Source organism: Ranitomeya variabilis, chromosome 2 (genome assembly GCF_051348905.1).
Source record: "Ranitomeya variabilis isolate aRanVar5 chromosome 2, aRanVar5.hap1, whole genome shotgun sequence".
NCBI lineage: Eukaryota > Metazoa > Chordata > Amphibia > Anura > Dendrobatidae > Ranitomeya > Ranitomeya variabilis.
The window spans coordinates 165451585-165463702 of record NC_135233.1 but is presented as its reverse complement, the minus strand read 5'-3'; the positions used below and the strand labels follow the sequence as shown (position 1 = coordinate 165463702).

General features: G+C 42.5%; 1 protein-coding gene across 3 annotated transcripts in view; it reads right to left on the bottom strand.

The window, feature by feature from the left end:
* MERTK (MER proto-oncogene, tyrosine kinase) overlaps positions 1-12118 on the bottom strand; it is a 215669-nt gene that overhangs the window by 106478 nt on the left and 97073 nt on the right. For all 3 annotated transcript variants that reach the window (XM_077283143.1, XM_077283142.1, XM_077283145.1), the window contains exon 6: positions 5093-5208. In XM_077283143.1, coding sequence (XP_077139258.1) covers positions 5093-5208 — 116 coding nt within the window. The remainder of the gene's footprint in view (positions 1-5092; positions 5209-12118) is intronic.

Here is a 12118-nt window from a genome sequence, read left to right as displayed (position 1 = left end):
CAGTCCAAAAAAATGGGCTGAAAGTGCCCCTCTCAGCTTATACTCGAGTCATGGAAGGTGGGGGGGTCGGCGGGTGAGGGGGAGCGATGCCTGTCAAATACTCACCTGCTCCCAGCGCTCCTGGCACGGTCCCCGCATGTCCCACGGTCTTCGGGCACGGCAGCTTCTTCCCCTGTTCAGCGGTCACTGGTACCGCTCATTAAAGTTATGAATATGGACTCCACTCCCATAGGGGTGGAGCCGTATATTCATTACAGTAATGAGCGGTGCCATGTGACCGCTCACTACAGGAAGAAGCTGCCGCTCTCGGAGACGTGGGACATGCAGGGACCGCGTCAGGAGCGCCTGGAGCAGGTGAGTATGTCATATTCACCTTTCCGCATTCCACCGCTGCCTCGTCTTCCGTGTCCTCTGCAGTGACTGTTCAGGTCAGAGGGCATGATGACGTATTAGTGTGCGCGCCGCCCTCTGCCTGAACAGTCAGTGCGGAGAGACGGGATGCTGAGGAGCAGCGGGCAGTGACGAGAGGTGAGTATGTCATTTTTTTTTTTAGTGCAGCAGCAGCATTACATGTGGCACAATGCTATATGGAGCGTCTATGGGGCCATAAAGAACTGCATGGAGCATTATATGGGGCATCTATGGGGCCATAACTGCATGGAGCATTATATGGGGCATCTATGGGGCCATAACTGCATGGGGCATTATATGGGGCATCTATGGGGCCATAAAGAACTGCTTGGAGCATTATATGGAGCATCTATGGGGCCATAACTGCATGGAGCATTATATGGAGCATCTATGGGGACATAACTGCATGGAACATTATATGGGGCATCTATGGGGCCATAAAGAACTGCATGGAGCATTATATGGGGCATCTATGGGGCCATAATGAGCTGCATGGAGCATTATATGGAGCATTACATGGGGCCATAAAGAACTGCATGGAGCATTATATGGAGCATCTATGGGGCCATAAAGAACTGCATGGAGCATTATATGGAGCATCTATGGGGCCATAAAGAACTGCATGGAGCATTATATGGAGCATCTATGGGGCCATATCTGCATGGAGCATTATATGGGGCATCTATGGGGCCATAAAGAACTGCATGGAGCATTATATGGGGCATCTATGGGGCCATAAAGAACTGCATGGAGCATTATATGGGGCATCTATGGGGCCATAAAGAACTGCATGGAGCATTATATGGAGCATCTATGGGGCCATAAAGAACTGCATGGAGCATTATATGGGGCATTTATGGGGCCATAAAGAACTACATGGAGCATTATATGGGGCATCTATGGGGCCATAAAGAACTGAATGGAGCATTGTATGGAGCATCTATGGGGCCATAAAGAACTGCATGGAGCATTATATGGAGCATCTATGGGGCCATAAAGAACTGCATGGAGCATTATATGGAGCATCTATGGGGCCATAAAGAACTGTATGGAGCATTATATGGAGCATCTATGGGGCCATATCTGCATGGAGCATTATATGGAGCATCTATGGGGCCATAAAGAACTGCATGGAGCATTATATGGAGCATATATGGGGCCACATCTGCATGGAGCATTATATGGAGCATCTATGGGGCCATAAAGAACTGCATAGAGCATTATATGGGGCATCTATGGGGCCATAAAGAACTGCATGGAGCATTATATGGGGCATCTATGGGGCCATAAAGAACTGCATGGAGCATTATATGGAGCATCTATGGGGCCATAAAGAACTGCATGGAGCATTATATGGGGCATCTATGGGGCCATAAAGAACTGCATGGAGCATTATATGGGGCATCTATGGGGCCATAAAGAACTGCATGGAGCATTATATGGAGCATCTATGGGGCCATAAAGAACTGCATGGAGCATTATATGGGGCATCTATGGGGCCATAAAGAACTGAATGGAGCATTATATGGAGCATCTATGGGGCCATAAAGAACTGCATGGAGCATTATATGGAGCATCTATGGGGCCATATCTGCATGGATCATTATATGGAGCATCTATGGGGCCATAAAGAACTGCATGGAGCATTATATGGAGCATCTATGGGGCCATATCTGCATGGAGCATTATATGGAGCATCTATGGGGCCATAAAGAACTGCATGGAGCATTATATGGAGCATCTATGGGGCCATATCTGCATGGAGCATTATATGGAGCATCTATGGGGCCATAAAGAACTGCATGGAGCATTATATGGAGCATCTATGGGGCCATATCTGCATGGAGCATTATATGGAGCATCTATGGGGCCATAAAGAACTGCATGGAGCATTATATGGAGCATCTATGGGGCCATATCTGCATGGAGCATTATATGGAGCATCTATGGGGCCATAAAGAACTGCATGGAGCATTATATGGGGCATGTATGGGGCCATAAAGAACTGCATGGAGCATCTATGGGGCCATAAAGAACTGCATGGAGCATTATATGGGGCATCTATGGGGCCATAAAGAACTGAATGGAGCATTATATGGGGCATCTTATGGGGCCATAAAGAACTGCATGGAGCATTATATGGGGCATATTTGTATATGGAGCATCTTATGGGGCCATAATGAACTGTATGGAGCATTATATGGGGCCTATTTTGTATGGAGCATCTTATGGGGCCATAATGAACAGTATGGAGCATTATATGGGGCTCCTGATTCAATATGGATATTCAAAAACACAACCTACTGATGACTCAATTAATTTTACTTTTATTGATATCTATTTTTATTTTTGACATTTACCGGTAGCTGCTGCATTTTCCACTCTAGGCTTATACTCAAGTCAATAAGTTTTCCCAGTTTTTTGTTGCAAAATTAGGGGGGTCGGCTTATACTCGGGTCGGCTTATACTCGAGTATATACGGTATTCTAATTTACTGAGATAATGACTTTTGGGTTTTCATTGTCTGTAAGCCATAATCATCAACATTAACAGAAATAAACACTTGAAATCGATCACTTTGTTTGTAATGACTCTATATAATATAAGAGTTTCACTTTTTGTATCGAAGAACTGAAATACATTTTTTTATGATATTCTAATTTTGTGAAAAGCACCTGTAGATCAGGAGGAACAAAACTTTGTTCCCTTTTAGAAAGCTATCGTGGTAACTGTCATGGGTTCTCACAGTGATTACAAGACCGAAGATCAACGTTTTTGGCCCGTTAGGTGCTGTGATGCCCAAAGTTGCCCAACAACAAGTACATTGGGTCTGGACCGCACATAGCTCTGAACCAGTGCTAAAACTGGTCCGGAATAAGTACTTTGCATACATATTATGAAGCTAGGGTCACATTATTGTATGCTCTCCATCCGAGAAAAAACATGCGATTATGCTGATCAGACTCTGATCAGAGCAGGATCCGTTTTCTTGGATGCGGAGGAAAAATAATTTCTCCATTGTGTAAGTCCATGAAAATCAGACCAAACTCAGATGTCATCCAAGTGCGATCCTATTTTTTTTACGGACCCATAGACTTGAATGGATGAGTGTGATACAATTATTGGAGGCAAATCACGCATGCTGCAATTTCTTTCCTCGGACCACTCGGTAGGAGGAAAAAGTTGAACATCTCCGCGGACTCATTGAATAACATTGGCTCCAGTTTGATCTGATGTTTTGACGGATCTCAACTGGACTGAAACTACGGTCGTCTGCATGAAACCTGAGGCAGCCATTAAGAGAGGAAAACTATTTGCCGTTTCCCAGTTGAGTCTTGTGAAAGCATTTTATTTTGGCCAGTATACTACATTGTGATAGGACTGAACATATACACAGCTGAATATAGGCTTCCTCATAGTAAAGAGATGCATTAATACTGCATCGTAATAAAAAGTGATTGTTATTCAAGGAGACCACAAGACAACCATGGACATAATAAAATTTGCCTGTGGTTTAGCAGTGGGTTTAACCAAGCTGTGGCTTTCTGGGAAATGAAATTAAAACACTGTAACCTAAGCAAACTAAGTCTACTAGTCACTGTAATGATGTACTATTCTCAATATTTTTACAGTATGATCATGGTGATGGAGATCACCGGGTCAGATCACTGTCCTCTTCAGTGCTTACAAATATTTTGCCAATGGACAGTCAGCTTTATTCCAGATATTGGCTATTTTGGGTCACGTTATACCAACGACACTACCGTAACTCATTAAAGTGTGACAATGTACATAACAGAGACTGAATCTGACATAATGACCGATAAATAAATGATGCGTCACGGCTTCAGGGATAACGTGACACTATAATCCCACAGAACAGAGAACACCCATCCTGTTACCGCAGCGAATGCAGGAAGCGACTTCTTTTATCCCACTTCCTGAACTACAATAAAGCAAATGAAGACTACAGTCAAACTTTTCATTTTCACAATAGGAATAAGACTAAAATTAACCCACAAAGGAATCCCAAATTATAGGATTCTGTGAATCAGATCAAACCGTTTGCGGTTTACATCAAATCTGAGAGTCAATTTTGAATGCAGCTGTATGTACTGAGAAACAATCATGGCCTTCAGAGTTGAATCACTTTATTTTTTACTCACTATTTCACCTTGAAAACTATTTCTACAATTGCAACTAATTTCCTCTTAACCTGTTATTTTCATTTCTGACTAATAGGAAGTCGCACAAAAACACAGTTGCTGCTAGCACCTGTTCTGACCGATCAGTCTCCCATGACTGGTTAACGCTAAGTTTAAAAGTACTGTATCCATATGTGGATGGTAAAAACAGTCTTAAGTTCTGAATGTGTAAAGGACGTGATAAAACAATTAAAAGGGTTGTAAGATAATTCCTTGCACGGAGTCAAAATAAGAAACATGTGCCAAAAATTCTCACTCATGACCTCATTGCTGCAATGTTTGCTGAAAAACATCTTCAAGCCTCTATCCAACACTAAAAATGGTAGCAGGACACGTTTGTGCTGTCTCATGTCACATGATGGGAAACAGCACTCCTGATTGGCCATTCAGTTTTGCTATATTGAATCTGAAAACGATTTATCGAAACCAGACAGGTTGATTTTGGCACATATCTTGAAAAATTTGCTAATATTTACCTGTATGCTGCAGAGGCTGATGGGGGAATAGCCATCAAAACCAAAGGTCCAGGAAAGCCAAATGCTGTTTGATGACCTGCTCAAGGCCTTTACATTAAATGGGGGAGAAGGAATCCCTGGAAGAAATCAAATGGAAACATTACATTTATCTAAGTTCTTAGAGAAGCTGTAGCATAGTTCAATGGTTTTTACGGTGTACCTGTTAAGTACTCTTGATCAGTGTGGGGGGATCATAGGACCCTCACTGATCATTTAAAACAAGAGTGGACGAGCCATCAGTCTTTCTGTTGAGCTTACACATTATTCTCGACAGGCTCCAGATGGGCTGAACATTATACCCTTGGTTTGATTAATTGTGAAGGGTCGCAGGACCAAGTTGAGGCACTTGATCAAAAGTGCCTAACAAGGAGACAAAGAAGGAAAAACTAACAAGCACATCCAAACAGAATAAGCCAAATGTGAGACACTGCAACCTGTTATGACTGCTGTGTATACATACTTGGTATTATGTGGTCCACAACATTTAATAAGTTATGAAAACATAAAAGCACTAGTGATGAGCGAATAGCATTGTTGCTCAGGCCTCCCCGAGGATGCTCGGGTGATTTCCGAGTATTTGTTGGTGCTCGGAGATTTTATTTTCGTCGCCTCAGCTGCATGATTTACAGCTGCTAGACAGGGTGAATACATGTGAGGAATGCCTGTTTGTTAGGGAATTCCCACACATATTCAGGCTGTCCAGCAGCTGTAAATAATGCAGCTGAGGCAAAGAAAACTAATTCTCCGAGCACTAACAAATACTCGAAGATCACCTGAGCATGCTTGGGGAGACCCAAGCAACAATGCTATTTGCTCATCACTAAAAAGTACCACTACAGGTTTCTTTTTATTTTAACATCTGGTAGGGATCAGTAATGCATATTCCCTGTGTGTAGTAACATATCTGTCAGTCACCTTCCAGCGCTGTTTCCAGCGCCTCTCCAGTCCTCTTTTGCAGCACGTGAACCAGAGTTGCAGCCTGCTGGATCACTCCAATGTTTGCTGTGCTTAACTGGAAGCCATTTCTCAATGTACAACCATGAGACTCAGTACGAGGCTCTCACCAACTTATATCAAGAAAGAAAGTGACTGTTAGAAGTGACTTCCAGCTAGTAAGAGTTGCAGTTACAGGGTGGTGGAGAGGTATCAGAGCGGCGTTGGAAACAGAATCATAGAATGTTAGAGCTGATAGAGATCTCCAGGGTCATCATGTCCAAACCCCTGCTCAATGCAGGATTCATTAAACCATCTCAGACAGATGTCTGTCCAGCCTCTGTTAGAAGACTACTATTGAAGGAGAACTCACCATCTCTTGTGGCAGCCTGTTCTACTCACTGATCACCCTCACTGTCAAAAAGTATTTTCTAATATCCAATCTGTATCGTCTCCCCTTCAGTTTTATTACATTGCTTCTCGTGTTTCCATGTGTAAATAAGAATGATAATCCCTCTACACGGTGACATCCCTTCAGATATTTGTAGAAAGCTATTAAGTCTCCACGTAGCCTTCTTTTTTGCAAGCTAAACATTAGCTGAGACTTTAACCATTCCTCGTAGGACATTGTCACGAAGTGACTGTCCTAGCGTGACATGACACGACGAGTGATCAGTCACCAAACGGCGAAACACACAAGGGTGCACAATAACAACGTTGGTCCCTGACAATAGGGAACAGGGAAATCGACACCTCCTGCACTCACCTGAGGCTGTACCACAATCTCCGTGACGTCCCTATACAGGTTCTTTCACCCCATCGCCGAGCAGGAAACCTAAACCCTCACTTGCCCTGCTCCTATCCCTAAGTAGGGAATTGGCAAGTGAAGACAATGATCCCACCGCTGCACTAAAACAACACAAGGTAAGGTAAGACAAACACCACGGGGAAAAGGAAACACAAAACAACACTTAGCTTTTCTCTACTGAAATGCACCACACAGCAGAGTAAGGAACCAAATTAAAGGATTCAACTGAGGAACCACTGCACCAGCAACCTCCCGTCTTGAGCATGGTTGGTATCCAAAAGGACCTGTATAACCAACATTCAGCTGATGCATCAGGTGACCTTTTGAAGGAAGGTGGGAGTGGTCACCACTTGTATCAGCCAACTCAGCCGCAATGTAATTACACAAGCTGCCACTGGGGGGGAGGAAAAACTGACATTAACCCCCGGTGGCCTGAAAGGAAAGAAGTTTTAATATGAAATGCCAAATCTGCCACAGATCCAAAAATGGATCGTGACAGTACTTCCCTTTCAATGAGGGGCCTCTGGACCCTCAACACCGGACCTCACCAGACAACAACCTACGGTGAGGACATCTCGATCCTCCAGAGTTCACCTCGGCAATCGCCTGACCCTCAGGTTTAAGGCAAAAGCAGCGTGATGGGAATGCCAACAACGTAGGCTCCGGAGGCGCCACAAATCTCCAAACCGCCGACCTGGGGAATGAGTTGTGTACATGCTTAACTGGGGGTAACGCCAAATGAAAAGTCCACGGACTGAGAATGGCTGACACCCGATATGGCCCAATCACCCTGGAACTCCAGGTTCCAGTTGCATACCTCCACCTGATGTTTTTGGTGGACACTCAAACACACAGGACCGGACCTTAACGTTTATGTCCATGCATACGTTTGCCACAAGACAGTGAATTCTTTGAGGAATTGACAACAGAGGAATCCCCCTGTGTCACCACACTCACCCCCACAATGCTCAGAGGGAACCACCACCCTCCCCTGACCCCTCCTCCTAAGAGGACTCCGACACTCAGAGTTAGCTTGTGGTGAGGGTTGAGTCCTGCCCCTACTCCCTGGCAGCACCTCTGCTGCCCCCCACAGGAGAAGAAGGGGTGGGTTATAGAAGGACGGCAGAGACAGTAGCCCCTGGGCAGCAGCCCTCACAAGACTGATCCCAGCTGACCACTTCCCTTGACTGCCAATCTATCACCGGGTTGTGTTTTTTCAACCAAGGGAGTCCTAAAACGATGGGTGTTGGCATTCCCCCAAGACGTAGCACGACAGGAACTCCTCATGACGAGTCCCTATACGCAGGTGTATATCATCCATGAGTTGGGTCACCCACCCCTGGCTGAGTGGTAGAGTCAATGGACCACACAGCAGAGTAAGGCACCAAATTAAAGGATTCAACTGAGGAACCACTGCACCAGCAAGCTCCCGTCTTCAGCTAGGTTGGTATCCAAAAGGACCTGTATAACCAACAGTCAGCTGATGCATCAGGTGACCTTTTGAAGGAAGGTGGGAGTGGTCACCACCTGCATCAGCCATCTCGGCAGCAATGTAATTACACCAGCGGCCACTAGGGGGAAAAAACTGACATTAACCCCCGGTGGCCTGAAAGGAAAAAAAGTTTTACTATGAAACGCCAAATCTGCCATAGATCCAAAAATGGATCGTGACAGACATACTTTGCAGTCCGCTCACCATCCTGGTAGGTCTTCTCTGAACTTGCTCCAGTTTTTCAATGTCTTTTAGAATGTAGTACCCAAAACTGGACACAATATTCCAGATGAGGTCTGGCCAAGGAGGAGTAGAGGGGAGTAATTACTTCACGTGCTCTAGACTCTATGCTTCTCTTAATACATCCTAGAACTGTGTTTACTCTTTTAGAAAACAGCTATCGGTAAGTATTTTATTACACACAGGGAACATACCTTACTGATACCTGATCTCTTCCCTTCATGAGCAGGATAGTTTTTTTTAGCTATACAATACTCTTTCTGGGCACCATCTTGGCATTTTACATTAAAAGTGAGGAAAAGGTAACAAACTCTGAATTTGTATCCTGTACATGTTTTCTGAATAATTGCATATTGTAATTATATAGTTACATAGCCTTCAACTTATTTCTCTGCAGATTACTTTTTTACAAAAATCTAACTACTAATCCTCTTTGGCATTTTCTGCTCTGGGTTTAATGCCAATGAACTCTTGTGCTGAAGGCTACCAAAGCAATAGACCATGGGATGATTTGCACCAAGCTTTACTTTGTCACAATGCTGGAAATGATTCTCACAAATATTCTATAGTGTAAAGTGAAATATGTGGTAATTTTGAGATGAAACCTCCATGCACGGTCAACTATTAGGGCATGTGCACACGTCAGGATTTCTTGCAGAAAATTCCGGAAGAAAACCGGACATTTTCTGCAAGAAATCCGCATGCGTTTTTTTTTGCATTTTTCTCACGTTTTTGATGCCTTTTTTTGTGTGTTTTTTTCACGTTTTTTTCCGGAGCTTCCCAATGCATTAAATAGCGGGAAAAACGCGAAAAATCCGCAAAATTAATGAACATGATGCGTTTTTTACCGCGATGCGTTTTTTTGGCAGAAAAAAAACGCATCATGTGCACAAAAATTGCAGAATGCATTATAATGGATGGGATGCATATGTATGCATTTTTTATGCGCTTTTATCGTGTTTTTATAGCGAAAAACGCAACGTGTGCACACAGCCTTATACAGTATTACAATAAGTTTTGAAAGGCTTCTAAATGAATGAGTTTATGCTGATATGACAGTACAACCGTCTGTGTATTATAGGGATTGTCTCTTTTAAAATTTTATTTTGACATAGCGTTGGTCTGCAAGATCAAATGGGACTGTTACTTACTTTCTCCAGGATCAGAACTGCCAATACCCCAATGCTCATGTCTTTGTTCATAGCCTGCAGTGGTGGCGTCACATCTACAATGCTCTTAACGAGAGCAGCTAATTATTGAGCTCTACAGCTTATCTCATCTACATCGGCAGAGCAGCTGAGCCCAGTGATTGGCTGCAGCATACAGATCGGATCAGCGAGAGAAAGGCAGTGGAGGACCAGGGTGGATGAGGTTTTTTAATTTATTTTATACTTTTGCAACTTTATTGTACAAATGAATTTTATATTGGACAACCCCTTTAATGATTACAAATAGACATGCAGTTGTTAAGTGAAACCTATCTACAACAGCCAAAATAGTCAGAAATATGTTGAGTTCCTCAAAGAACTAAAAGGCCGAAAAGACCTGTGACGTGTTCGTAGAGGGATCTTAACAATTACTGTTTTAGGCCCCTTAATGAATACTACCCTACCAAGTAACCAGGGGCCAAATTATTAAGAAATCAATATTCTAACTTCATGGTTTTAGATGGAAGACATTAACTTCTCTATAAGCAAAATAGTCATAAACGAGTATCTTGACTACCATGAAGGAATCACTTAATTTCCTAATTCTTCGCCAAAAATTTAAAAAAATCTTTAGTTTCAAATAACATTTGAATGTATTGCCTTTTGACATACAAGAAAAAGGAACCAAACTTTTCATGAACCTTAACATCCGATTACACAATATTTCGCTGATGCATGGACCACATATTGCCAGTGCCTGAGAGCTATATTCCCAGTCATGTAGGCTTCAAAGCTGAAATTCTTCAACAGCGTTTGTATCAATATGCATATACTGTATAGGGTTTGCTTTGGTAACAAGCATTTGGCCAAATGGCTCCTTAAGGAAATGTCAATGCATGACTAGCACTGAGCAGTAAATATCTGACTTCCCAGGAATCTGTGGCAAAATTAGCAACAAATCTGAGGTGAAGTCTCCAAATTTCATGCAGTTTTGCTGACGATTTGCCGTGCAAACACAAAAGGGTGAACTCGACAATGAAAATCCACAACAGAAATTGAAACATCAGATCAATTTCTACTGAAATGGAACTCTGATCACATTGCTGCTCCTCTAAGACTATGGGGCCGATTCATCAAAGCTTTTACGACAGTAATCTGGATTAAAATGCTCGGAAAACTGGAACCATTTTGGTGCAGCTCTTCATGGATCAGAGTGTTTGACTCTAGCACCCGTCCTCTTCAAGGCTGGTCATGATGAATCGGGTCCTATGTGGACAGAAAGCTTTTTGAGGAGTTCAAAAACAACAAGTTTTCTTTTGGAAATTGGTTCAGAAAACACTCCTTCTTTGAGAAGATTTTGGAGGTTACATTCATTGCCTGAATAATTTGCCGTACAGATTCTTAAGAGTTTTTTTAAGCATTTTAGAGGAGTTTTTTCTTAAAGCTTTGTTTTTTTTGTTAGCCTTTCTGATTTGGCAGTGCCTGGTTTGGAGCAAATTTCATCAGGTGCCACAACCAAGAAGTGTCATGTACTTTCTTTTATTTCATTGGATTTTTAAATCCCTGAATCGTAAAAATAAATGATCAAAACATAACATATGAACGGTAAAGCTGTGGATTTTTCTACACCAAAAACTATAGAGTTGGGAGAAAATACACTATGCACTAAACATACGGATTTACACGCATTTCTGATACGTTTTTTTTATTTCATTCATTTGAATGAGTGAAAAACATTGAAAAAACATTTAAAGAATTGACATGTAGCAGATTTAAGAAAACACTAACTGCTCATCGAAAAATTTTCCACATGACTTCTTCTATGTAAAACATCAAACATTAGGTTCAGCAGAGTAAGAGTGATCTCCAGAGAAGTATAGGATTTTCCTTTACATGTTCTTTTCTTTACCCAATCTGAAAATAAAGCTGGGCGAGATTCATAGTCGGTCTCCTCTCGTCACTCCATTTTGTTGTCCTCTATGCTTTTATGGTAATTCTAAGACTAAATGCACTTGGCTAGTAACAGGTGTATACCGTACTCTTCCTTGCCAAGTAAAAACATATAAATGTCATGTGAGCTGATTTATTTTGCTGCTTGTAAACCTTATTTTTCCACTGCATGGTTTATTATCATCCTATAAAACATATGGCCTATTTCCAAGACTGTAGGGTAAACCAAGGGAAAATCTGCGGGCTAAACAAGGAGTATATTAATGAGTCTATCAGAAAAGCAGCTAGAAATTCAACAATAACACCACTGTCCTTAGACGGCTGGGCTAACAGACGTGCTGCTCTCCAATAAAAGAGATGCAATCTGACACAGGAGAAACAGCAGCCAGTGACATCAAAATGTAATCTGCACACTT